This window comes from Scomber japonicus, chromosome 4 (genome assembly GCF_027409825.1).
Source record: "Scomber japonicus isolate fScoJap1 chromosome 4, fScoJap1.pri, whole genome shotgun sequence".
Taxonomy (NCBI): Eukaryota; Metazoa; Chordata; class Actinopteri; order Scombriformes; family Scombridae; genus Scomber; species Scomber japonicus.
Genome location: NC_070581.1, coordinates 12,012,228 through 12,040,214, shown reverse-complemented (window position 1 = coordinate 12,040,214; position 27,987 = coordinate 12,012,228). Strand labels below are relative to the sequence as shown.

Genomic DNA, 27,987 nt, shown 5'->3' with positions numbered 1-27,987 from the left:
CGTGATTTATTCTCATTGTGCTCTATTTCAATCTGTAGCTCCCTGCCCTCTTGTTTTTGTATTCACTTCCTTCTTTTTTCTGTTTTTACAAATGCTCTCTGCTTGAGGACAAACAGGCAACACATTTTTTGCAATAAACTCCACTTTGCCTTCAGTTCATGCGACCCACAGCGATTTTTTTTCACTACAAAAAAAAAAGCAGTTATATTATCCACAATCCTTTAATCCCTCTGAAGGCTGGTGGAGACCGCCTGTCTGTCTCCTTTGCTTACAAATGCCTTCGCGCTGTTACCTTAACTCAGCTGTGAGAAAGGAACAGCTGCTGATGGAAAGACCTGCATCTCAAACCCACTTACAGGCCTTGAGCGCTGTCACAACTGACATCGTCTCCTCTGCAAACAGGATCGCTGCTGCAGAAGCTACGCTGAATTTTGCTTGAGTCTTTCTAATGCAACCTAAACAAGAAAACAATCTGGATTAATGTGTTCTGCTGTGAAATTCTCCATTGAGGACAGCTCACATTGGATGATTTTAAGCCTGAAAGTGAAGTCAGGAGTGGACAGATTTAGAACAGGTGCCTCTTTTCTGTGACATTTCTTTTTTAGGATATTTTGTAGTAATTGTGTTCAACCCTGCAATTAAAAAAAAAACTAACATGGGATTTTTGTGCTACAGACATGAGCTCAAACATCCACTTGCTTATACATCCAGTATATGCAGCCAAATAAAATAGCTAACAGTGGTTTATGGCCTCATTTATGAAAACAATGGTTGTGTCCGAAATCAATCCTTTATTCACTCATTCACTGCTCACTATATAATAGACACCAAATAGTTCAGTCAATAGTGAGCAGCAAATCAAGAGTTCAGACATTAACTAATCGTCATTTTGTGTCATCACCTTTAGCTGTAGAGTTGTGTGATGGTAGTTTTCACATCTTTAAAATATGGAGCATTGCATTGTGGGATTGTTCGCAGAAAGTAGTGTACAAGCCATGGACACTACTTTTTGTACTACTTCATTATATAGTAAATAGAGAGTCATTTCAGACACAACCAATATCTCACTTTAATCTTGTTTCCATGGCACAATAATAAAAAAATCATGATTGAAACAAAACTGGGAATTCCATCTACAGCGTTCATATCCTGCACAACTCTCTTCCATCCCAGAAAACTGGAGAACATTGACGTCTCGTACTGATTTGAAGCAGTTTGTCCCTTTGGCTTGAATTTGCACAGAAGTTTTGCATGAGAAGTGTTTATAAATGAGTCTCCTGGATGCTGCCGGAAAAGGTTCGGCTTGCTCCTGTGGCGTCTCTTGAGGCAGGTTTAGTCGTGATGCATCAAAGTACAAAGCACCATGAGGGCTTTAGAATGGTTGTTATATGATACAGCCTCACAGAGAGAGGCAGACAGATATCTACCCTCACCCACCAGGTCTCCAGAACACTATAGATATGGTCTTGTAATATCAATCGACTGATATGGTCTGGGTCAGACAGCACCAGGTACAAAGATACACGGACAGATGACAAGGTCACATTCATATACAGCGGAACTTGGATCACAAAACAGCACAATCTCTTAAAAGAGGTGATACTTTGACACTTGTGACTTAGCTTTAACAATTGACCCATCAACTCTGAACCTTTGTGTTGTATCTTAGCTTTCAGTTGGACATCTTTCTCCACACAATCATCTTGTTCCATCAAAATCTCTTATAATAATCCCTTCCTCTATTTACAATCACTTCTGGCTATTTTGATATTTTCCCTTCAACCACGTCTCGTGGTTTTCGATAATCTCATCAGATACTATTGCCGGACCCCCTGTCGCTGTACACAAAGTTGATGGGCATGAGGAAAAGTTTCTGAGGAAAATGGTTTTCGGGGAGAAATTTGGGGATTTTTTTTTTCTTAGTGGGGGAAATCTCTCCCTCAGCAACGAACAAGACTGCACTCGCATCAACCTTGCGCACAACCTCACACGGACACAATCATTAAAAAAAAAGAAAGAAAACATCACAAGAGATTTCCTCTTCATCTCCTATGAAAAAGATACAAAATGTATAAAAATGTTATTTACAGTCTTTTCTTTTTTTTTCTTCTTTTAGACGGATCTTAACTGGATCAGGCCAACTTTTGTGTTTGAAATCTGAGGAGTTTGTGTTTGTCTTGAACAGTTTTTAGGTAGTCAAGGTGGTTGAGTCATCGTCCAAAGAACCGTCAAAGATTATTGTAGGCGGTGGGTCTCGAAAAACTTAATTTATACAGTACAACCCGCCCACTCGCATCCTCAGTGAATGTTCTCTTTGCCTTACTTTCTATCCATCTTTCTGTCTCCTCTGTCCCAAGTTTTCTTCTAGTCCTCTGATATCCCAGGGTGCCCCAGTGGTGCAGGATGATCCATGACCTTTGAACTTGTCCAAGGTGCCCCAAGCAATGTCACAATGCATAAAAGGGAGATGGAAGCTATCATCAAGACTGTCCTTCACTTCTGTTGGCTCTGAGGTAAAGGAAAGGAAAACAAATCATCAATAACTGTATACATTTTCTCCACTTATTTTGTTCCACAATGACAATGAAAATACAGGAGCAAAATGTAATTGAGCTGTTAGAACCAAAAAGTCAAAAGAGAGACAAAGTAGACAGAGCTAGAAGACAGAAATAAGAGACTAACACACAAGGGACAAAATGTAAAGAAGCTTAAAAGGTAGAAAGTGGAACTGAGGGAAATGAGTTGAAAAACAGGACAGAAAACATAGTGAAGGAACAGTATAAGAGTTGGAGTGGAGATGATCTCCATGAAACTGCTGAGGAAGAGGAAATCAGTCTGAGGAAGATGAAAGGGGGGAGATGCAGGAAAGTGAAAGTCCAAGATAAGGAGAAGTTAAATATGTAAAATACTATGGGAAGAAAGGAACAGGATGAAAGTTAGTGAAGACTTACTCCGAGTCAGGGGAGACTTCAGATATGCTGTGGGACGTGGCAGACTGGGATGGGGAGGGTGAAGGTCCCTGGGCGGAGCCATTAGGACCAGGGTTAGAGGCAGCGGGGGGAGGAGTGAGGACAGTGGAACTGAAGGATGCCAGGATGGAGGACAAAATATCCAGGTGTTCACTGGACGGTTGTCGGCCCAGAGGGTTTGGATTTGAACCTACGACCTGGGGGACAGTCTGACCGGGGTACCTACATGGGGGTGCGGAGTCCAGCCGTCCTCTAACGTGAGCCGAAGGAGGGAGCTGCTCTTGCTGGGGCTCCTCGGAGATCGGCGGAGGAGGGGAGGAGGAGGGAGGCTGCTCGGGGTGCGAGGGCTGGCGGGGAGGCAGAGTGCGTAGCCACTCCCGACATGGCTGGGCCTGGGCTCCGACTCCGTTGGTCTCCAGCTGTTCTCGCGATCTGCTGCTCATCAGCGCTCCCCCTAAGTGCTCCCGGGATGAGGCCTGCCGTCGAGTTAGCGTGTTCAGCTGCGACCTGGATCCGCTGAGGTATCCCTCCATTCCTGCTCCGACAGCTCCCCCATTTCCGCTCAAGTCCTCCCTCGAGGCGTGGACGCTGCCCGTGTGGTGGTTGTCCAGTCTGTCCCTGGATCCTGCCAAGTTCTCCCTGGATGATGAGGCTCGCTGGTGATCCAGCCCTAGACCCCCAAGCCCTGTTCCCTGCCCCAGCCCCAGCTCTCTCCTCCTGGGTAAGAGATCCAGGTTGTCCCTGGAACCCCGGGAGTCTAGCCGGTCCCTCGACCCCCCAACTGTTTGCCTCCCTAGAGGATCCCGGGACAGCTGCCTTCGGGCCAGCGAGTCCAGATGTTCCCTGGAGGAGTAGCGGGAACCTGGCTGAGAGAGAGAGCCTGTACCTCCACCTGCACCAGCCGTGGCAGAGTACATGCGACCATAAGAGGCCGCAGGAACTCCTCGGTGACCCAGAGTAGAGGTGCGGTACCAGTTGAGCTCACTAGGGTTCCGGCCCACGGTGGAAAGACCCTGGAGTGCTGGGGGGCAGCCAAGTCGATTCTTCAGGATACCTGGGAGGAGAGAATAAGAAACGTCAGAAGGAGAGTAGAAACTTATATAAGGGATGAAATTCCATTAACAGGACAGGAGTATAAAAGTGCAGAGGGATACAGGGGTTGAAGGTGAGGACGGAAAAGCAGGAGGTAGAAGTAGAGTGATGATGAAAGAAGGGAATGATGAGAAAATAAAGAAGAAGAAGAAGAAAAAGAAAAGCGTAAGAGCAGGAGAAAGACATGTTTTGGAATTATTAATGACATTTCTGGGCCTTTCTACATGTACTGTTAACATTTTATGAATCAAAATACCATCTTGGGTCTGAGTAATCTGGATGTCCTGAAGGAGACTTAAAAATAAATCATGCAACTCAAATACATACTGTATGCTGTTGAAGTGTGGCCTCTTGCTTTTGTGCCCTAAAATGTCACTCATGCTTTCAGGCAACATGAGTGAACTTTGCCTGCTTTTCTTAGTCACTCAGAGCGTCTTTGTATGTGTGTCGCACCTCGGCACACGCCAATTTTGTATGTATGTATTCTGAGTAGACATATAGTGTCACCAATGCTTTTAGGGCCAGATTTAGACCTTGACGGAAGCGCCATGCTGTGTTGTTTCAGTTATTTTTATGTACGGGGCCACTCCAAATCTGCTCTGCCTGCACTGCTGACTCCAGCTGATCCCAGCCCTGGAGTGCTGTGTGGAGGTAAACAATCATAACTTGAAAAAAAAACCAAACAAAATAAACAAAAAGGATCTGGATAAATTCAATGGGAGAGGGTCACCGCTAGGTCATATCAAGGGTGTATTGAAATAATTAAAATGTTGAACAGATAATCTGTGCATATAGCAGATAAGTCTCAGTTATTACTGAGTTTTGAATGATGCTTGGCTCAATCAGCCCACACAGCTGACATCTCCTCCATCTTCCTGCTGGCAAAATGCCCCATTTTAATCCTGATGAGCGAGGCTGCATCAGTCATCAGCATATCCGCAGATTTTTTTGTTCAACAATAAAGAAGATTTGTATATGCCAGACACTGAGTTCCAGAGAAGCATGATCAAAAACTGAACCCTCAAAGACACAAATGTAACAATCATATTATACGTATTATAAGTGGATATTTATAGCAACCAGAAAGAAGAAAAAATACTGTAGGTACCCATCTGTTGATCATTGTTTTAACTACAATGATTTAGAATTTGTAGACATCATTTTTGTACGTTTGTCATCGTATCTTTTAAAAGGTAAGTTTCATATTGTCTTAATTAAGATGTAATTTATAAGCAATGGGCAAGTTTAAAAAAAAAAAAATTTGACCTGATTCCTCATTATACTGACAGGAAGGAGAAGCCAAATATTAGAAAAATATCAAAAGCAAATCCAAAATGCCAATTTGTCCTTGTCCTATGTTATTTATATGTGTGCCTTCTCACCCTTGCGGTGCCTGTGTGGCTGGGTGAGGCCGCTCTCATCCCCACTAGTCAGCGCTGCATCAGGTTGGTTGTTGTTGGCAGCATCCTTGCTGTAATCTGCCCCCAGGGGGCGCTCTGAGCCCCACTTTTGAAGGGTGTGTGTCTCACACTCCTCCAATGCTGGCCAGTAAGACAGAAGGTCATTTCCATCTAGATCTGTCACACACAGAGAGAACAAACATGTCCGGGTTGTGATTTTCAGTAACAATCGATGAAGTGAAATCTAAGAACTTTCCCAACATACTCTAGATGTTTTCATGTCAAGTAACTCATGACACAAGTGCTATAAAGCTAAAAGAAAAAGCTCCTTAAACTTGTGATAAAGATATGAAAAAGTAGACGTGTTGGGAAGTGGACAAAATTACTATTATTACTGTCAGGACTAACTGAAAGTAATTGATCATGAAGCCAGTAAATAGCAGTTATGAAAAGGAGCCAACATATTTTATGCCTCATATTCATCTTTTTAAATTGACATCAAGCATTGTGTTCTGAATAGATTTTGTAGCCGTACAGTATGTGCATCGTGACACACAAAACAGATGTCTGTACCAAATAGCAGGTGTTAGCAGACTAATAGCATATGTTCATTACAATATGTCATCATGGGCAAATTAAAAATATCATAGGTGAAGAGAATATATCAAACTAATGGAAATCCTGTGAACAGGCAAACATCAGTGTTTACAAAGTGGTTCATGTATGAAATTTCACAGATGAATATATGATGGTGGAGCATGTTTGTTTGCTCTCATATGTGACATCCTCAGCACTTTGGGCATAATTTGGAAAATCCCATTATAAAGTGGTGAGATCTATCATTCAACCATATTTCTATTAAAACATGATCATTAGTGTCTTAGATTTGTTAATTTAGTTTAAGAATTCGTCATGAAAAACAGCGAGCCATTTTCAAAAAGATGTGACCTTTCATTAAAAAGCCCACATCTCTCAGCACTGCTCATCAAAGACATGTACTGTATGATACGGTTAACACTCCTGTCAGTACTCAGAACTGAAGATGGTCATGGGCACTGCGCTGCGGCTGCCCACTGCTCTTGGTGTGCGCATATAGGATTGGTCAAATGCAGAGGATCAATTTCCCTACTGGGATCAATAAAGTACTTCTTCTACTTCCTCTCTGGCCCTTCAGTTTGACTGCATTGATGAATTGATTGGACTGTACCGGCCATCTGGATCCTGTCCACCTCCATTAAACTGACAGCTCTGGTCCATATTTCACTCTGAATAGAGTTCATGTGATCCAGATGGCTTATTATGCTAGGAATTAATTACTTATATGGATTTATAGATTTGTGCATGCCTTTGAACACTGTATATGCATGACATTTATATCACATACTTTCAAGTGCGTAAATATTATGCATGCTTTGCATGTGCATCAGAAAAAAAAGAAGTTATTGATTAATCTGTCTGGTACTGACATTCCCTCTTGCTGTGTGTGTCTTTTGTGTCTGAGATAAAAGAGTGCACTTTTCTGCTAATTGTTTGACTCTACTGGTCAACTGTGACCTTTCTGTGTGATGTCGGTATGTTCTCCCAGGGCTTGTATGGGTTTCCTCACCTGGTTCAAGGGCATGCAGGCTAGATTGGCAGGCAACTCTCTATTACCCAGAGGTATCCAGGTATACCATATATGATTGTGAATGATTGATTGTTTAAAAATGTTAGCTCTGTGATAGCCTAGAGACCTAGACAGGTGCACCCTGCCTCTCACCCAACACTTGATCATTACTGGCTTTTAACTTTAAGAAGAAATGCCTCGAAAAGCAAAAAGGGGGAAATGTTAGGATAATATTTTGATAACTGCTAAAGTGGTGACCTACCTTTGGTACCATTGTGGGTCGGCTCAGTGAGCAGACGCTCGCTGTGATTGGAGCGTTTGAAGCGCCTCTGGATACGTCCACGGAGGCGGACATTGTCCTCACTCTCAGAGGAAGGAATGGAGAGACTACGCTCCTCCTCCATGGAGAGGTCTGAGTCTGAGTCTGAGTCCTCACCTGGAAGGAGAGAGGCAAATACAGTGGGAGAAAGAGAGGGGAAACAAGTGAGAGAAAGAATAAAAATAATCAAGAGGGAGATTATAATTCTCCATGGGCTGTTGTAGGCATGTGCTTGACCTTTGGTTAAATTCACACGGACAAAGAGTAATAAGGACCTAATACAGCTACTTAGGTGTGTGTTTGTGTGTGTGTGTCTGCTTATTCTGGTTTCTGTGTGCATTCTTACCTCCGTCTCTGTGAAACATGGCTACATCCAGGTCTGTCGCCCCAGTGTGAACGATGTTTTGTTCCAGAGTCTGACGAGCCAAAAGGTTTTCTCTAACAGGGAGAGAGGAGAGGAAATACAATATAAACACATATAAAGACATACAATCACTGAGCCATAAAGACACAAATAGCCACTCTCAAAGTACATTAGTGTTGCTCTACATACAGTACAGTACATTGTTATATCCAATCTTCTTCATCTTTACCCCACTGACCCACAAAATACATGACAGTAAAGGGATTTCCTGCCTGGGGCAAATTTATCCCGAATCCAACTTCTATATTAATGAAACCTGACATGTTCGTATCTGAATGATGATCTATCATTTGTATATTGCTGGTATTCACCTGTTTCCTCTTTAACTAAATGATGTCTAGTCTCATTTTAATTAGTATTATCATACTTACTGTGTTATTCATTCAAGCTAGTTCTAATTCTAGTTAACCCTAACCCTAACCCTAACCTCTTTACGGAATTAGTAGAAAGCAGAGCCCTGAATTCCTTCAGTGGAAGAGCAGTGAGCCACTGTTTTAGATATGTGGACGACACAAGGGTCAAAATTAAAACCCAGGAAGTAAACGCCTTCATAGGACACAGACTAACTCAGTGGACAGTAACGTCAATTTTACACAAGGAGGTGTCATGAAGAACAGCTTGACCTTTTGGGACTGTGCCTTATACACTGAAGAGGACAGGAGCATCCACATTGGAGTATACAGGAAACCCCCACGCAGAAACCAATAGCTACTCTTTAACTCTCACCGCACACTGTAGCATAAGCTAGGAGTTATTAGAACCCTGTACCACTGAGCTCATAATGTATCAACAAGTGCCCATGCCAAAAAGAAAGAGCACTAACAACTGAAGTCTGCACTTGAAGCCTGTGGATAACCCAACTGGACCTTTGTGAAAAAAGCTACAAGATCAAAGAAGAAAACTAAAACTGCAGGTGGGGAAGAGAAGAAGAATAAACACAACAACATTGTTATTCCTTATGTGACTGGAGTATCTGAGAAACTCAGGACAACCTCACTGCATCCCTGCAACATATTAAGACAGAAAAGACAGCGCACCCAAACACAAGAGAAGCAATCTAGTATATGCAGTCCAATGCAGTGAGGAACACACAGACTTGTATATTGGGAGAAATGTTTTGGCCTCAGGTGACTGCAACGACTGTCGTTACAACAGCTAAGACAACCAAGTTCCCTGGTCCTCCAATCAACCCTCCTTATATAACCATGACCTGGGTGACTGAGAATCTTCACTGGGAAAAGTTGTGATGTGTCCGTGTGAGCATTTGTGTGTTTACATACCTTGCGGAGCTGACAGAGGAGATGGTAGAGGTTCCCAGGGTGATGCGGTGCAGCCCACTCTGCTCCAACAGAGATGCGTTGTGATAGGGGTTCTGCGCCTGAACACACACACATGTAGGGGTTAGAAGAGTGAGGTTAAATTACCCTGAGAGCAGGCCAATTTTTCCATTCCTCTACTTTTGTTTTAGTAAAGGGCCAAAGTTAGTTTGTTCTATGATGCATTTTTTGCATGATGCATCTTTCTGATACAGTCAGTGATTTCCATCCATATCCTAATAATAATTAAGTACTATGATTGCTGTAAGAACCCTGTCACAACAAAGACAAACCCACTTTTTTTGTTACCACTCAAAAAATAACCCCCCCTCCCCCCATCAGCTTTCACCTGTTTTCCCTGAGACCCATGGAGCCATTATGGCTTCTGAATTCTGACCGCTAAATAAATAAATAAATAAATCAAAAGGAGGCTAGCTAAGTGGAGCAGAAGTTATTCAGGACTTAGGGCAGGACTTCAGCTTTCATTACTGTATTAGATATAAATAATATATCATATAATATGAGTCAGAGAGCTAAAGGATGCTAATCAATTTTCATACAGTACAGTACATCAGAGGTTAACGTATTAAATTCCCCAAGGACGCCAGTTTCCTCGGCTGACATGAATGTCTTTTAGAGGCTGTAGCAGGCTCAGTCTTAAAGCTACAGTGGAGATCCAGTTTTTTGCATGCAGTATAAATGTTTTATTTTCCTATTCTAAAAATGATGTATTTGAATATTTCTGCATACCGGGGTCATTAAACCACCTTGGAACTGCATACATTGGTGTGACTGGAAAGCAGAGACTCTTGTTGGTTCAATGAGCCCAGTTGTATTCATGTGTGATGACGTTAGTAGAGACCATTTTTTAATACTTGACCTCACTGTATAAAATGACCTATTGTTATTATGGTGCTCCTCAAGGTCTTGGTGTCTTAATGTGGTATTTTTTTACCACTTTGATCAATTCTTGAGTGGTGAGTAACCTTCATATACTTCCATCATAATGCTCTAAACTCTTATACAGTCTAGTATTTCAAACTTTGAATAGGGCTAAACAAAACACAATGTTTATAACAGATTTATGACTAGAAAAACTTAACAGCTGCATATAAAATGAATGCTGTAAACCACCTCTATGTGGTATATACTGTTGACCTGCTCTCCCCCCCCTAAAAAGACAAATATGGGTTTGTGGTGGAAGAGGTTAAACAGGATCATGCTTGTGTTTCTAATAATCGGATTTGGAAGGTAAAGTAATTTCACCCCAAATGACTTAGTGATGGATAGGAAGAGCTTTGGAGAAAATGAGGGTTAAAAGGGTGGAATGAACTAACACATTCACACACAGACATGCACGTAAACACAAAAGTCTCAAGCATACACACACCAAACTACATATGAACTTAACTAGACAGGAGAGGAGATTAAAAAACATGCACGCGCACACACACACATACACACATACACACACGCACTAGCACAGAGGAGATAATGAGTGATTTTAAAAGACAGGTTAAAGAAAACATGGGCTCAGGTTCAGTGAGCTATGAACTATTAAAAAAACAGACACACAAGACAGAAGAGAGAGTGAAGGAAATAAGTGATGGCTGAGATGGATACAGCTAAATACACAGACACACACACACACAGACACAGACTCACTCTAGACAGGCAATGCACAGTGCTTTTGTAAAAGTGGGCTAAAGAGCAGGCAGGGCTGCACTGGTCGTATATTGTTTTATCTGGGTCAGCCACAAACCCTGAAGGCAGAGAGAGAGGAGGACAGAGGACAGGAAAGATGGATGGATAGAAGGAAGGAAGTATGGAGGCAGGAGAGCTTTGTGCTGTCTAGTAATGGACACAGTGAGTTTGTGCATCTTGAAAACAATACTGCAGAACAGAACATGCAGAATTAAATATTGCTGGAGTGAAACAGCAAGCTGATTTACAGCTTCACCTCAGGATGTATCATGCAAGTAGAAATTTGCAATAATGACAGTCACAAGTTCAGTTTGCTTTGGCTGATGGGAAAACTGTCAGACAGGCAGACTCTGTTTGTGGTGTAAAAGTAAAACGGACTGTTGGTTTATGGTAGTAGATATACTGCAGGTGTGAAAGCGCCCTCACATCACTGTACAGTAGAACTGCAGCAGCATAAATACCCAACTGGAGACTGTGTGTCTGTGTAACTCACAGTGTTCTGTGGTGGTCTTGGTGGGTCTTCTCCAGGGCTCTTCTTACCCAAACAAGCCACTCTCCAGGCCTCCTGAACCTCTGAGTTGAATACAGTGAAGACCAGCATCACTGACAGACCCTGGGAGAGAGAGAGAGGGTGGTAGAAAGAAATAAGAAAGACAGAAAGAGAAGATGAAATTAACTGCACTGGCACACGAGCAATGTGTTTGAAGGTTTTAAAATGTCCAATAACATATGATATACAGCACGTTAAAAATGGGAAAGCATTGGTTTATTGAACGTCGACTGAATCAGTGCAAGAGGAAACCAACATTATTTATATGACAGAAAAATGAAAGGATTAGTACAAAGCAAAAAATACTCAGCTACAGATACATCACATACACTTGACCAGTACCTGAACTAAGCAGAGAGCATTGAATATGTAATAGAAAGCCAGGATGCTGTTGTTCACAGCCATCAAACCACACAGCCAGGTGGAGGTGGCCACCAGCAACAGCAGGAAAGCATTGCGAATTGTTGCACTGGAGAGAGAGAGAGAGACAGAAAGAGATAAGATAAGATAATCCTTTATTAATCCCACAGCGGGGAAATTTGCAGTGTTACAGAGCAGAGAAACACAGAGGGCAGTAGGGGATAAAAAGGTTAGATTTGGGTTCAACAGGATGAATCTCTAATGTAACACACACTCTGGTGGCTCTGCAGCTCTTTGGAAACAGACAATGTCAACATGATGCATCTCTAACACTGTGTCTACATAGTCGTCCATTGTATCATGCGTGTCTAACACAGCAGATATGCTTCTTGTCTCTCATCACACGATACACTTGTAACACTATTAAAATGCGGCCCATTATAACTTCACACATTATTGACACAAAGGCCAGTTCTTTATTGATTCTCATGATGGGAGCGAAACAGTAAATACAAGATTCAAGAGTGACAGGAAGTGAGATCCAGCAGGAAAAATATACTGGTTAAACCCTCCAATGAAAGCCGAGACAGAGTGACACACATACACACACACACACACACACACACTATATTACTAAAGTGATATACACAAGGTCATTTAAGCAGAAATTATTTGATCAATAACAAAGCCTGACATGATTATTGTTACCAAATCAAAATTGACAGAATGAGACAGACAGCAACACAGACTTATTGACCTCTGTTCAATGTTTGCTCATCAGTCACAAACTATTCATCAAAACTACACTCTCCATGGTTTTGGGATGTCATATGACAGCTAGATTATCACTAGGATCTCTTAGAATAACTGCATTTAAGCACAGATTTCATTTTTAAAACTTAAAACATGAACATCATTAGTAGCTACTATTTAGCCTGAAAGAGCAAAGCTTGAGTTTTCCTAATAACATAAAGAGTGCACTAATTACAGACATTAGGGATACATATGAAAAATAGCAATTAACAGTTAAGTCATTTAACCGTTAAGCGTACTCACATGACGGGAAGCTTCTTGGTCTCCTTCTGGGACGGATTGCAGGACATTTTGGCTACAATCATGAAAATCCCTCCATTCATCTGGACAGAAGGAGATCAATACACACTGTAAGGCAACATTTTTATTGCATTTCAGCTAATCCAATACTGCCGTTAGCAACATCAGGGATGAGAGTGAGAAGGTGACATAAAGTCAATGTGGATGAAATAATCATCTTCCCGAGAAAAAAAGGTAGATTTATTAAAAGGTTAAGCCATCTATATCTATTGCAGGAAACTATGAATTGCTCATTAATTCTGCTTTGGTTTCGTTCCCCTGTTCAAACACTGTATGAAAATAGACAAATCTGTGAGTGTAAGAAATTAAATTGCTGAATAAATGAACAAGTAATAACTTATAAAACCTGGCACAGTATTGCAAGATGTTGCAGTGTAGTTGGTGTCAGCTTGATGTGTGCAGCAATTAAAATTATGGTGCAACAGAGTTCAAGTGTGGTAATCTTTTGGAGTGTGGAGTCTCCTAATTTTGGGAGTGTGCCAAGCCAGAGATTTACAGCCAGGGAAGATGAGGCTGATTTTAAGCCTGCAGCGTAGAGGCAAGCTGAAATAACACTCAGTATTTGGACGATATATTTGTTTACATAAATATTTTTTTCTTAGTGAGAGTTACATTAGTAGATCTATACTATTCTCATATATGTTTGTATCATATGAAGCTGGAGCTAACCTAGATATGTCCAAAGATTATTTTTTTAAAATATGCCTAACCAATACCACTATAGCTCATTAATTAATACATTTTTTTTTAAATTGAATGAAAACTGAGGTGTAAACAATATTTGTGATTTTAAGGGAGTCCTTCAATCTTGAGTCTTTCAGAGACAGTTACCAGTATGACGATGGCAATTGGACCAGCAAAGCTCCAGATGAGTTTGTCATAGATGGAGATCCAGCAGAAATCTGGGTTCCCATAACCCTCTGGGTCCAAGCCCACTGCCAGGCCTGCAGCAAAGAGACAAACAGTCAGATCAGACGGAAATATCAACTCTAAGATCTCCTCTTCTGTCAATCACAGAGAGCCCAAGGTCAGAAAAGGGAGATGTGGGGCAGTATTTGACAGTGTGTCATTATCTGAATGACAGGGCAAGTTAATACTTAATCAGTGGTTTTAATAATTAGTCTGTAAAGTATACATATATTTGATCAACTTTTGTTTTATCGATCACAACACCACCATTTTCATCGGTTTTATCATGGCAGGTTGTTTTTTATATCCATCCATAATTTATGCACAGCCAGTTCACCAGTGAATCTCCACAATGGTCCAGTCGTGGTTGCTACTAGTGATGTGTGACATCACCTGTGAAGTCCTTGTGTGTCCTTGAACAACACTGTCAAGGTTTTGACAGTTGCGGATATAAAGAATTTTAAATTCAATTGGAAAGGTAAGAGAGACGAGAAAAGCCTAAATAAAGACAGGCAGGAAGATAAACAAACCCCTGGGCTGGAGGACAGACACATGTTGGGGGTGGAGGGAGAGGAGAGGAGACACAGCGTTCAGTCACAGACAGTGACAGAAACACTAACAGATAGAGGGGAGTTGATTGACAGCATGTATGTATGAAGACTGCAAATGTGTATGTGTGTTTGTGTGTGTGTGTGTGTGTGTGTGTGTGTGTGTGTGTGTGTGTATGTGTGTGCATAGGGACCAGGAATTCCTGATATTGTGGGGACTCGCCTCTCTTATGGGGCCAAAAAGTGTGTGTGTGTGTGTGTGTGTGTGTGTGTGTGTGTGTGTGTGTGTGTGTGTGTGTGTGTGTGTAAAATGGTAAATGCTAAATGGACTGCATTTGTAAAGCACCTTTCTAGTTTTCCAACCACTCAAAATGCTTTTACCCTACAAGCCACATTCACCCATTCACACACTGATGATAGAAGCTGCCATGCAAGTTAACTGCTCATCAGGAGGATCTAATCATTCACACACACATACACACACATTCACACACTGATGGCATAGTCTTCGGGAGCAATTTGGGGTCAAGTATCTTGCCCAAGGACACTTTGACATGCAGACTGGAGGAGCCAGGAATCAAAACACCAGTCTCCTGAATGGTGGATAACCAGCTCTACCTCCAGAGCCACAGCTGTGTATGCGTGTGTGTCTGTGCTTGACTATCTCCATATTAAAATGCCACTGAAACCTGTTTAATAGAAGTGTCAGCAGCAGACCTTATCTACTCAGCCAGATTCACAGTGTGTGTGTGTGTGTGTGTGTGTGTGTGTGTGTGTGTGTGTGTGTGTGTGTGTGTGTGTGTGTGTGTGTGTGTGTGTGTCTGTGTGTCTGTGTGTCTGTGAGAGATTGGCAAAAATGTTTAAATGTGTCATGTTTTGGCTTTCTGTACATGGATGCAAAGACACATTTCCAACATAAATCATGTGTGTAGGTGTTTGAATGTGAGTGTGTGTGTGTGTGTGTATGCGTGTTAGTTACCAGTAATAATAGCAGGCACGCCCCAGCCGATGGCGTAATAGAATCTCATGGCTCCATAGTTGATGTTGCGTTGCTCTGTCTGCATGCGGTAGATATGAAGGCCCTCCACGAACATCCAGGCAAACGTGGACATGAAGAAGTAATGCAGCAGGATGGCGACGACTGTACACAGGAACTGGAGGGCGAGTAAGAGAAAGGGACAGTGATTAAGAGAAGGAAGGAGGGAAAAAAAGAAACAATAGGGATGAAAAGTAGGGATGAAAAATGAGAAGGGAAGGAGGGAGACAGAAAAAGTAAGAGACAGATGGAGAAATGGAGGCAGTGTGAGAAAAAGGTGAGATATAAAAACATTATCCTTTGTATTGATTTTGTGACAGTGGTAGAGTAAATCGTTATTACAGCACAGCAGGTGTCAGCAATGAAGTGACGAGCGTGCATGATTTAATTGGCAATGCAACTAATGAGCAGAGTTTATGGCAGTGTGGTAGATTGTAACTCCAGGAAATACATGAAATAATGGATATGAATGTAAATGATATTGTTAATGTGCTGAATTACAGTAATAACACCCAAGAGTGCGTTCTTAACTGTGATTAGTGGTACAACATTAAGCACCACTGGTGGAAGAAATACACAGACTGAAGAATGTATGTTCCCTTAAAAGCCTTTATTTGGCATACTGTATTTACAATAGTAATAAATAGTGAAAAAAAGTGAGGCATACATTTAGAAGAGGCACTTATGAAACATTTAACTTAATTCATGGTTGATTTATTTATTTTAATCTTTTGAAATATAATATATACACACTATTGATGCATATAGCGAACTTTGTCTTTATTGCCATAGATGCAATGCTGCATTGATGCTGAAAAGATGTCAATCAGTGCTTACAGAAGGTGCAATCTGCTATAACAATAAAATCTGAGTTCAGTCCAATATCATATTTCATTAGGAATTAATTCTAATAGATTTTCCTCACAGTATTAGATATATTTCCCTTTTGTAAGTTAAGTGATGCTATTTGGTTTGGCAGTTACCCAACGAATAATGCAGAATATTAGCAATTAAGCTTTCTGAAGAATCACCCTCAGCCTCTGTATTCAAGCATGTCTGGATTGGTTTATTTGAACTCTGCAGCCTTCAATCTGTTTCGCTTATTTGGCTAGAATAGAGAGGCGCCTTTCAAACTCAAGTGGTGCACAACTATACAAACATCTACAAAAGCTGTCTCCGTCCTCCAAGATAACCGTGTTGCTGTTTGTCAGAAGTACAAACAAGATCTAAACTAAGATTTTAAACTTTAAAACACAAAGGTATGAAAGTTTAAAAAGTTGGCAACTGACAGCCAGTATTCAAAGTCATGAAGTGCAAGAGAATGAAACGAAAGCCAACAGGTGTCTGGACTGATGTTCATTTGTAGTTATCAACTGTAAACACTAGGCAAGGTATATCAAATCTTAAAATGCTTAGGCAGTCCTATTTTATCTAAAATGACAAGTACTGATTTGCTTTGACATTCTTGTTGCCACAATCTTTAAGGATTATTGACTAAATAATGAGTGAGCTTCTTCTGAGTCCACGTGAGTTTTTATAAGCTCTGGCTCCCTGAGAAATCTCACTGCACCCTGCAGACATGACAGAAGGTCTAAAAAGCTTCACGTTGGCATTGCATCTCAGGTTCATTTGTTTGCATGACTACAAAAACACATCAAATTTCTCTCTTCAGTTTGGCTCAGGGAAAACCAACCATTAACATGATTGCACCATAGCTCTGCAGTTATTCTAGAAAGCAGCTATAGCACCTAAAATGAAAACGTAAATATGCCTCTCTTTCAGCTTTTGTGACCTCTTACGGAAAAAGGAAAAGTTAAAAGAAATATTACATCTGAGTGCACATCTTTTTACGTCAAGGAAAGCAGACTTGTAAGTCCCAGTCTTTAAGATTAGAAGAATACGGAGCCTGAGACAAAACAGAAATAGCAGCAGCCTTGGCACGAATACAGCCAGACGATTAATTTCACACTCCCACCTCCCACATATACACACAGCGAATACTAACACTACACGAAATATGCATAAATATGTAAAAACTAGCGCACACACAAACGCACACAACTGCTACGAGCACTAACACGCTCTAACAAGCATAATGTACATGATTTAGAGAGCATATTGTTCAGCTACAAGTAACCACTCACACTGTAGGAGCCGTACAGTTGACTGTGTGGGGGGCACAGCTTAATTAATTGGATTTCATGCTGAGTGAGCACATATTTTCAGTACCCTCCTAACAATACTCGATGCTCTTTACACACACTTGTGATATATAATGAAGCAGAAAGAGAGTGGTCAGGAGAGAGGAATGAAACAAGGGAAAAAGTGGTAAGGGGAGAAGAGAAATGCAAGCACTAGGTGTGATATGAAAAGGAGGAACATTGATTTAAACAAACAGCAAAAACATGTGAGAGGCACAAAGTAGGAGAACCAGACTATTCGAGAAAGTACATTTCATAATATTGCTTTGAAACATATTTTGATTTGACATTTAGTGCTGCACCAGAGAATGAGGATATCATTTATTTTGGGAACCTACACTAATTGAACTTACTTGGGAAGATAAGTTCAATTAATGTTGTTTCAAGTCACCAGTAAAAAAGATAATTGATTAATCAATTCCTTTTTTATTTGTATTTCTCCAATTGCTCATTTGTCATTAAAGTTATTGACAATTATCAATTCTGAGATATATTTGGGTTTTTCAATCATAATAAAATTGTAACATGGCTCCACAGGAGGTAAAAGTCCTGTTTTCCACTTGTAGCATATTAGGAAGGCTTGAACCTGCACAACATGGCTGTAAACAGGAATATGAATATTTTTTTCAGTCAGAATATGTTTCTGCATGCTGTTCTCTTGTTTGGTTAATCTCAAAAGGCATTCATAACAAAACAAATTCCCTCCACCCACTAGCGCTTACCTGTTGTTCAGTATGATTGACACCCAGCAGAAACACCAGCTCAGACAAAAACATGGCTGCCGCTGTGTTTGAATGGATGCTCCTGGTGTTGGACTTGAGGCCTCGGAGGCAGGAGAGCACCAAAACAGTGAGGAGGAGAGCGAGCATGGAGAGACACAGAGAGGAGTAGGTGACCAGCGCCAGTGTCTCCAGATCCCCCTCCAACTGCTGCTCATGGAGAGACACAGGGAGAGAAAAAAAAGTGGAGAGAAGATAGAGTGACAACGTTATTAGATTTATACCAATTTGGTAGGAGGTACATGAAAAGGTGGAGAGAGCTGCAGAGAAAGTGAAAATGAGAAGATAAGAAAGGAGAAAGATTGAGCAAAAGATGAAATGTCACAAGTTGAAAGAAGTCAAAGTGATGAATAATTTCGGCCTGTTGAAATGCTGCAACTTCTGTCTGGGTCACTGTCTGCCCTCCACTGACTGGCTGGCTTCACTGAGTGCAAACTGACTACATTTATGTCAGAGATGTTAAATTATTTGGAAAGAGAGTCAATGAGCTGAAGAAAGTGAAGCTGCACCGGCCACAATGTTGTCTGACGTAAAAAACTAAAACCCAAAACATCAACACCCACAAATACTCAGATATGATGTCATCTAACTGCAAATACTGGCTGGTTTGTGATGCAAAATACATGTAATATGTATATTTCATACTCCTTCATTGTAAGCATGTCTGAAAGTTTTTCAAAAAGGCTATAAAAGAGAGCAGACAGGAAAAGAAGGAACACACACACACACACACACACACACACACACACACATACACAAAAAAAAATCTAAATTATCTAGATGAATCAAACAACAGACCAAGCAAATTAGCAGACCCATCTGATCCGTCATGGGAAAGCAGAGTATCAAAAGCATGAAATCGATTCATCACAGCTTGTGCATGCACAGAGAACATTTACTGCCAGAAAGCATTGCAGGCACCACCAGAATTTTTACTCAGAAAGACTGGGCACATCTACAGCATTGCAAATGAATGGAAATGGGACACTCTTCATCTTATTGTGATAGACTCATGACATAGGTGTGTTTTTGACATAAATGCAGCTCTAACAGGTGGTAACGACAAAAATATAATTGAAAAAGTGCTTAATTTCAAATTTCATATATATTTGGAGGCTTCAGGTTTCTGATCCCTACGGTTTCCTGTCTCAAGATCTGATACATCATAATTTAGTATGCTGTGGTTTGCATTAAATCTACAACATTTACAACAAGCAACTTTTACATTTGTCGAATTCAGATATTATCAGTTGAGGGGCTAAACTGAAGAAAAGAAGGAACATCAACACACTAGCAAAAGCAGGTGGGACAGATGGGAAATCTACATATGTGCTTCATAATCACTAAGAGGCATACGAATATGATTAAATAAATATGAGTGGCTTTCCACTGAATAATCACTAACCTCTCTGTGTGAACTGTCCATCAGCACCCCGAAGGTGCCCAGTCTCTGGCACTGACATCGGACATGAGAGGTGTTCCTGTATACCACCATACAGTCCCTCACTGTCCAACAGCCTCCTATCTCATACCTGAAGAAACAGAGAAAAGAACAGGCAGACAAACATGATCAGATCAAAGGTCAAATTTGAATAGATGAAAGCAGGGCAGACAGTATACAGTTAGGCTTTTCGTACAGTGTATGTGTTTATGCTACATCAACATTTACCAGGTTGATACTGTGTGAGTGCGGCACTGGTGAAAACTGAATATACTAATATATTGCAGGTAATAACTTGTGATTCAGAACTGACAACCCAATTAATGGTGGAACTATGTTTTCTAATTAAAAATTAGACAAGTTTTGTTTTTTCTTTGGTGTCACTTAACATTACATGTGTGACATGTTAAATATGCAGTTGAAAGCACATTTCTGCACTGAATATTTTTTACAATTGACTTTTTAATCATGTCTGAGCAGGACAAGCACAGGGGTAATTAATTCCATTAGTAACGACAGCAGTCACTGTAGGTGAGCCAGTTTCAGTGTCCTGTTATCGTGCATGCTGGCTCACTGGAAGGACTTACTGAGAACAGACAGGCATTGTTATTGTTATTAATTACACCTGTGCATTTCCTGCTAAGACAAATTTGCAGAGAAGTCTAACCTGCTTTTGAATATATTTCATACTTTCAAAACAGAAACTCATCAAATTAACTTTATATGTAATTTTAATGTACATTTCCACATGCACACATTTACAACTTAGTAGAAGCCACTCAGATATTTCCCAACACCATAAGCTTACATACTCATGTGAATATTTGTGCTCAGCTCTCTGTGAATATTTCCACATTAGAATGCAACAGAAGCACTGGGCCACACAGACATCTGCATTTCTTGCACAGTTTATGAGATTAAGTATCAAAGTAATACATCATGATAACAAAATCTTCTCCACATAGCATGGTGTAATTGACAATAACCAGCCCTAATGTACAATGTTGTCTGTCTGTGTATTCACATCTGTGTTGGTTTATATGACTACATTATATTATGTGTAAATTGGTACTCACTGACTGCTGTAGTTCCACTGCACACACAGCGGCTTGCTGCGGTTGGCCGTCTCCAGCAGCTTGAACTCCAGCAGGATGGGCTGGTCTAAGTGTCCGCTAACAAATGTCTGGTTGTTGTAGACAGAGATACTGACCACTGGGGAGTTCATTACTGGGTGTCTGGGAAGCCTGGGGCCAGGGGAGAGAGAGAAAGTGCAAAGTTATGTACATTTGCTACATCAGACAGATAGTAGAGTTTGGTATCCTGGTTGAGATGGTAAAATAGGCAAAGACATAGGGAGCAGAGAGGAATGAGTTTATTGCATTAGATGAGAGACTTAAATGACTGTTTATTGACACATACTGAAAAGTGGACAGTTTGTTACTTGGTAATTAAGCCTGGAGGTGAGATGAGGAAGAGCAGAGGAGGAGACAAGAGGGAGGAGAGAGGGAGAGGAAAAGAAGCTAAAACAGCAGGGAGAAAGTGAGAGAAAATGAACTGATGTCAAATAAGATAAACAGGATTATAGAGGAAACAAGTAGACATTTAATCTGTTAGTCAACTATGTAAAATTAACTGTGCAATTTTGATTCTCAATTAATTGTTAAAAGCATTTATCAAGCAGAAATGGCTCTCTATCTCCAAATCTCTAGCTTCTCAAATGTGAAGATAAGCTGCTTCTTTCTGTATATTACAGGAAATAGAGTATCTCTGAGTGTTTGTTAGATAAAATAAACACATTTAAAATGTTAGATTGGGCTCTGGGGTATTGCAATCAGTATTTTTAAATTTCTTTCACATTTAATAGACTAAAGAGCTGTAAAGCATCTTTTATTATCTTGAGAGGCGCTCTGTAGATAAAATGTATTATCATTATTATCACACATGTCAAACACACCACTGGTACAATCATTTGTCCTTTGCCATTTATTATTATTTTTAAGTTTTACGTTTTTCATCAAATCCTGGCAAGTTACTGGTTAAATTTGAGGATGAGTACAAATGTTCTTCTCCAAAGATGTGATGTTCATGTTATATAAAAGCAATTTTGGTTTACTGTTTGCTACTGAATAAAAGCCACACAGGTAATCCAGATTTCTATATTGAGCATGTGTTCTTTCTTAAAGGCTTCTGGGAGCTGCTGTAATCATATTTTTATTGTTCTGCGTGTGATTGATTTCTCACCTCACTCCTCGGCGGTCTGTGTGGTACTTGGGAGGAAGGGCGGCGCCTAGGCTGCGATAGATCAGCAAGATGACAATGGTGATAGGCTGCTCAGGCATTGTGACGGTGCGTCTGGCTGCAGTGTATTCTCCCGTCTGATTGGCTGATATACTGATGGGAGCTTGAGCACCGTTCTGAGGGGTCAAGGCTGAAAGAGAGAAGCGTGAGTGAGTATTTTCTCTTAGCTCCTAACAATAATCCAGGCTTTGTATCTATTTGTGCATCTGATCTCACGTTCTTTCTCTGTCCTCTCCCTCTCCTTCCAGCCGTGTTGCTGCTGTCGCTGTGGCACCAGGGCAGCAGGGGGCAGTATCACATGGGTGTAGGGATCCCACAATGCCTGACCACGGAACAGGGTGGTGTGGTAACGTGGGAAACGCCGCCTCACATGGGTGTGGTTCTCCACACGGTCCAGGTTCATGACTGAAGCACACACAGTCAGAGAGAACACATATAAGAACTCACATATAAAGTCACAGGTACCTGTTAATGTGAAGTATAATTAAAAATGAAAACAGTATTGGTCGAATAAGAATGATCCCTTTCTGTAATTAATATAGCAAAACTATATAGTTGAAATAACTGGCAGATTATAGGCAGCATTACCAATGTTTTCTCAATGTCAAGACTACATTCTCTTCCTGTTGTAACACCACTGCACACTGACATTCATTGACTTCCCTATTTTATTATGGATACACTAATAATGTCTGGTACATCTGGCACATTTTACACCTCTTGAATCAATGGTTGATGACATTTAGAGCATAAACAACAACATACAACACTCACTATTTTTAATAGAACCAAAGTTAAACAGATACAAGGTGGCTATCAGTTTTCCTATAGATGAAATTTGATTCAAATTTGGGTTATTATGTGTAGGCAGAGAGTTGTTTTCTTCTTCTCAGCTCAACAATACAACTCATTTAAATTTTTACATACTCTAAGAGTTGAGGGGAAACCTATCAATAAGCCACTTTATTCACTGTGGATTTGGGTTTGTGAAAAGCCAATACAAAATCCATAAACACACACTCATGCACATACACAGAAGCAGAGGGACCGTCATATTATAGGAAATGAGGTGGTGAACAGAAAGTACGCCATCAATGTGTAGTGTTCAATAATGAGCGACCACTTGACCCAGCAAACAGAAGTGGAACTGCACTCAATACAGCAATACAGAGAGAGGAGAGAAATCACTCAATATGCTGTGACTGATGTGTAACCTGTGTGTATGTGCATGCGCGCACATGTGTGTGCATATGTGAGAGGTAGAAAAGGTGTTTCCTGATTTTAAAAGTCTACAATAAGAGAAATGAACATACATAATACATTGATACATACAAAAAAATCTTAAATGAACTCATATACTGGATGCTAACAGATGGGCATTTGTCCATCCATATCCCTTCCAATGTTATCCATCACATCCAATTTGGCTAAGAGCATTAACTGTCTGTGTTTATGTGTAGGAGTGTGAAATTTAGCCTTGGCTGTGTTTCTTATTCCTTCTGCTTTCACTGCTGTTGCAAATTCTCTGCTCTCCGCCTGGCAATCTGCATCAGGCTGTCCATTTAAGATTATTTACCAGCATTCTGGATGTATTCCATAGTAGGAGCAAATACAGTAAAAATAAGTGAAAGATGAGACACACGCAGGAAAGCTATAAAATCGGCCAAAATGGGCAAGACTATTTTATACTTTTCTTCAGATCTGAGATTATGTTAGGCGTGTTACTGAAATACACAGGAATAAGCTGGTGATGCAAGATTCAATATAGTTGGTACCTTTGAAGAGTTTCATGAGTTTTTGGCTGTTTTATAGAAATTCAATCTGAGTGTGGAGCTAAGAGCATTACAGTAACTGAGTGTGAAATTTATTGTCTGGCTTCCTCGCCACCAGAGCTGCTGCTGTTGCTATTTCGACGCCTCTTGTTGTTGTATGTGGTCCAGATTAGTTAACGGTATTTTCAACATTGCTATAGCGACAAAAATGTGAAGTAGAGCAAAATGTACAAGTGACAGGATGCCAAAAAAAATTATATGACACAGGGCATATGGCCAAACCTGCAGGTGTGTAGTATATATAAGGGAGTGTGTGTTTGTGTGTGTGCATCCCTGTGTGAGAGTGTACTTGTGCCTGCGTGTATTACTCTGTAGATATGAGTGTGTGTGTGTGTGTGTTTGGCATCTGTACATCTAAGTGATGTATGTTGGCTAGAGCTACATCGCTTCAGGCTTTTTGTGCATTTGTGTATGTGCTGGAAGCATTAGCTCCTGTGTGTGTGTGGGGGAGTGTGAAATTCATCTCTGTGTGCTGCTGCCAGTTCTCAGGCTGTGCCACCATCATTTGCATTAACGCTGTTCATCTCTCGGTTTACAATGAGTCATTCTAGCTGATTTCACAGCAGTGATTTACAGTATTATGAGACAACCGCTGAAAATCACCTATGAGGATTAAGATTTTATTGCAGTCTTATTTGCTTCTATTGGGTCTGACTAGTGATCAGCTATGTGTGTGTGTGTGTGTGTGTGTGTGTGTGTGTGAGATCATGTAGTCATTCTGAACCCACCTATGTTGGGAGTGACCAGCGCCACAGGGTTGAGGTAGGTGAGCTTCATGTTCCGGGCCAGATTCTGGGTGTACTGCTCCAGCAGGTCTGTCAGCTCGCCAGGACCACCACCGGGGATGTGGTTCTGACTCTGAGCGAGGGCCCGCCAAAGCCCTGCCACAGTAGGACCCGACAGCACGCTACAGCCCCGCAGAATGTTCTGTTAGTAAAGATAGCAAAGGGAAGAAAAAGATTGAAGTAAGTCATGGTAATCTGCCTTCATGCACCAAGTCCAGCCACAACTATTCACAAAAATAAGAAATATTTCTTATAACAGTGTAATACTATTGGGAGATATTTAACCACAAGAGTTTCACCAGGAACAATCAGTTGCAATGTTTTCTTCAGATTTTTTGACACAGATGCTCTTATTCTGAAACTACTGATTCATACCTGGAGGAACAGATGAGCACTACTGAGGAGCTGATACAGTTAGATAGAAAGATAGAAAGTCAGCAGCAGTCTTGAACATGAGGAAGAAACATTTGAAATGACCACTCTTAGTTTGTTTCAAATAATTAAATGTTTTATTTTGTAAAGATTATGATTAAACCAGAGAGGGAGGGGAAAGATGTCTGCTGCTCAGGGCAGAGTCATCAACCAGACTCAATAAAGTCAATATATGCAAAGAATATCAGGGAAGCAAAGAGGCTGGAAAAGTGAAAAGATAACTTCATGTAGAGACTTGGTGGGTACTCGTCATAGAAGGATGGATGATGCACTGCAGGCTTGTATATTTTAATACTTTAAGGATGCAGATAATAAAGACTGATTGGGAGAACAGACAGAATTTGAGTTTGATTACTGATCCTGGTTGAGGAGAGGAGAAATCTGAAGAGAGTCTCATTGTAAAACCTTTTGTCAGACTGCCATGACAGTGACTAGCAGAAATTTGAAAAAATTGTACATATAATTAGAAAGTAAATCTCAATCCCGATGATAAAGATTTTCTACCATGATGTTGTCATTTATGCACTTTTCCTCCATTTACATGCTATTCAGGGGGTATTTGTGATTCTGTATGGAGGCGTTTTATTGATAGTGTAGACTGCATGGGCTTTCAAAATGTTCTTAACAAAGAGTAATAGTAAGGATCAGTAGCGAGAGAGCGAGAGAGAGAGAGAGAGAGCGAGAGAGAGAGGGAGAGAGAGAGAGAGAGAGCGAGAGACAGAGAGCGAGAGAGAGAGAGAGAGAGAGAGAGAGAGAGAGAGAGAGAGAGAGAGAGACAGAGAGAGACAGAGAGAGCGAGACAGAGAGAGAGGAAAATTGCTCAATATGATTCCTTGCAGTCAGACTGCACCAGACCCAATAAAGCACTGCAGTCTCACATAATGCTCTGGGGACAAGAAATACACAGAAAACCTTCAGATAAACTTGGAAAATAATATACAGTACAATATAAGAGGAAAGGAGTAAACTATAGGGGAGGGGAAAGACAAGGTAAGAAAAGGGTTTTGTAAGTAAGTGAATAAGAATGGAAGAAGGGAGGACAAGTCATGGAGAGATACAGGAAAAAGATGATGGGACAGAAATGAGATGATTTGGTGACATAAAAAACACACACTTAAATATTAAATTAATGTTGCATTTGTTCTTTAAAAATAGAGTTGTTTAATGATCTGTGTCTATTCACACCCAATTAGGACTGACATTTTTAACTCTTTAACCGAGATGGCCTCTCTGTTGACCTCATATGGACAATAAAAGTCAAGTAATGGATGTCTCGCCTGTTGATTCTGTCTCGCCATCGTAGCAGGTGAAGAGATACAGTACTGGACAGTGAAGCATGTCAGCCCAAAGAAGGTTAGAAAACGCTGCTATGAATAAATCATTCTCAGGACAAACATACATTCATGCCTGCTGTGTTTTCAAAAAGCCTCATTTAACACGCCAAGTCCAGTTTCCTTTCATGGTTTTCTCTGAACATGTGGCTTTGTTTGGAGAGAACCAGGAGCTCAAATATGCTGTGTTACGCAGATTGGAAATAAGCCAGTAATTCACCATGAAAACACGTTATAGGGGATCTTAGGCTTTATGCCCAAGCAGGCTGTGCGCTGCAAGAGCTCATATGAGCTGTGTTTACCTATGGAGAAAAAAGAGGGCGAAAATCAAGCAAGGCTAACAAACAGAAAGAGAATCGTTTTAATGAGGCAGCAGATGACAGGATTACAGAATGAGAGCGAGGCACAGGGCACACAAAGGCTGAAAGACAGGCAGCATGGAATGGCAGGTTGGAGAATATTTCTACATCAGAGATCAGTCAGACAAACAGATTTTGTACCGCTAAAACAGCAATGTGTTGTCATATGCAGTTTATTTAGGACAAATTACTTTTATTACATTTTATTAAAAACTATTTAAATAGTTTTCCTTTTTTATACAGTGGAGAATTAACAATTAGCATCCTTTACATCACCTTGTTAAGACTATTGTGCAGCACATTGCGAACACCAGCTGTTTTAATGATTGTAACAGAATATAGAAAGGTCTCTCCCTCACTGGATAAAAGTTGATATATTTTTGCCATTAGGTACGTGGTGACACATCTGTCTGGAGGTGTAGTAGTGCACCAGATTTTGATCACAGCTTGAACATTAAAGGTTTCCATCTTCCACCATTCCTCCATTCATCACTAAATTCCTCTTATGACAACCCTGCTTCCCTGTCTGCCTTCCTTCGTTTCTTCTGCAGCCACGGGCTTCTGTTACCGCCGCTGGGTTACTATAGTAACTGTGTTCTACATCACCTTTTCAGCTGGTCTGATAGCTGCAGTTTAAAGCGAGCTGTCAGGTATTACTGGATATATTATATACTGTATTTTTTTCATTGTTGAGAAAAGCACCACTCCAGTGCTGGCAGGGTAAACCAGAGCTGCCTCATTAACTTGACATGAGGAGATGTAGGCGGCAGGACTGTTTTAGAGCCAGACGCTGAGGTTACAAGTGAGGTGAGGTGAGGTGAGGTCTTTCTTTTACAGAAACTGCAAGAAGACAATACAAATCATTACTGCACTATGGCAGCAACATATTGCAGCTCTTAGCTGCTGTAATCTAACTAACTAAATGTTAAATCCTGATGGCCATGTTTCTAAATTACTACCAGGTGAAGCAGTAAAGTGAAATGTCAGGCAGGAAAAGGTTCAGTCACTGTGGGATGTCATTAATGCTATTGCCTTGTTGCCATAGCAACTATCCAAGTCAAAAATGATGTACTGATCACGTAAAGCAATGACCTGTATTTGGCGTACTGCTTTTGAGGGTCCTATCGAAACAAAAGGGAAAAAAACCCTGATAAATCATTCTCCAGTGTTTTGACATTTTTTC

The 27,987-nt window shown here is 40.8% G+C and overlaps 1 protein-coding gene across 1 annotated transcript in view; it reads right to left on the bottom strand.

The window, feature by feature from the left end:
- Positions 1-2,480: 2,480 nt before the first annotated feature.
- Positions 2,481-27,987, bottom strand: part of celsr3 (cadherin, EGF LAG seven-pass G-type receptor 3) — a 104,074-nt gene continuing 78,567 nt past the window's right edge. The window contains exons 21-37 of the mRNA XM_053316886.1: positions 24,626-24,824; positions 22,282-22,470; positions 22,009-22,195; positions 20,844-21,011; positions 19,732-19,858; positions 18,270-18,476; positions 15,290-15,464; positions 13,685-13,797; positions 12,797-12,876; positions 11,723-11,849; positions 11,324-11,443; positions 9,091-9,188; positions 7,733-7,824; positions 7,330-7,503; positions 5,444-5,638; positions 2,952-4,023; positions 2,481-2,508 (exon numbers count right to left, since the gene is read on the bottom strand). Coding sequence (XP_053172861.1) covers positions 2,481-2,508; positions 2,952-4,023; positions 5,444-5,638; positions 7,330-7,503; positions 7,733-7,824; positions 9,091-9,188; positions 11,324-11,443; positions 11,723-11,849; positions 12,797-12,876; positions 13,685-13,797; positions 15,290-15,464; positions 18,270-18,476; positions 19,732-19,858; positions 20,844-21,011; positions 22,009-22,195; positions 22,282-22,470; positions 24,626-24,824 — 3,351 coding nt within the window. The remainder of the gene's footprint in view (positions 2,509-2,951; positions 4,024-5,443; positions 5,639-7,329; positions 7,504-7,732; positions 7,825-9,090; positions 9,189-11,323; positions 11,444-11,722; positions 11,850-12,796; positions 12,877-13,684; positions 13,798-15,289; positions 15,465-18,269; positions 18,477-19,731; positions 19,859-20,843; positions 21,012-22,008; positions 22,196-22,281; positions 22,471-24,625; positions 24,825-27,987) is intronic.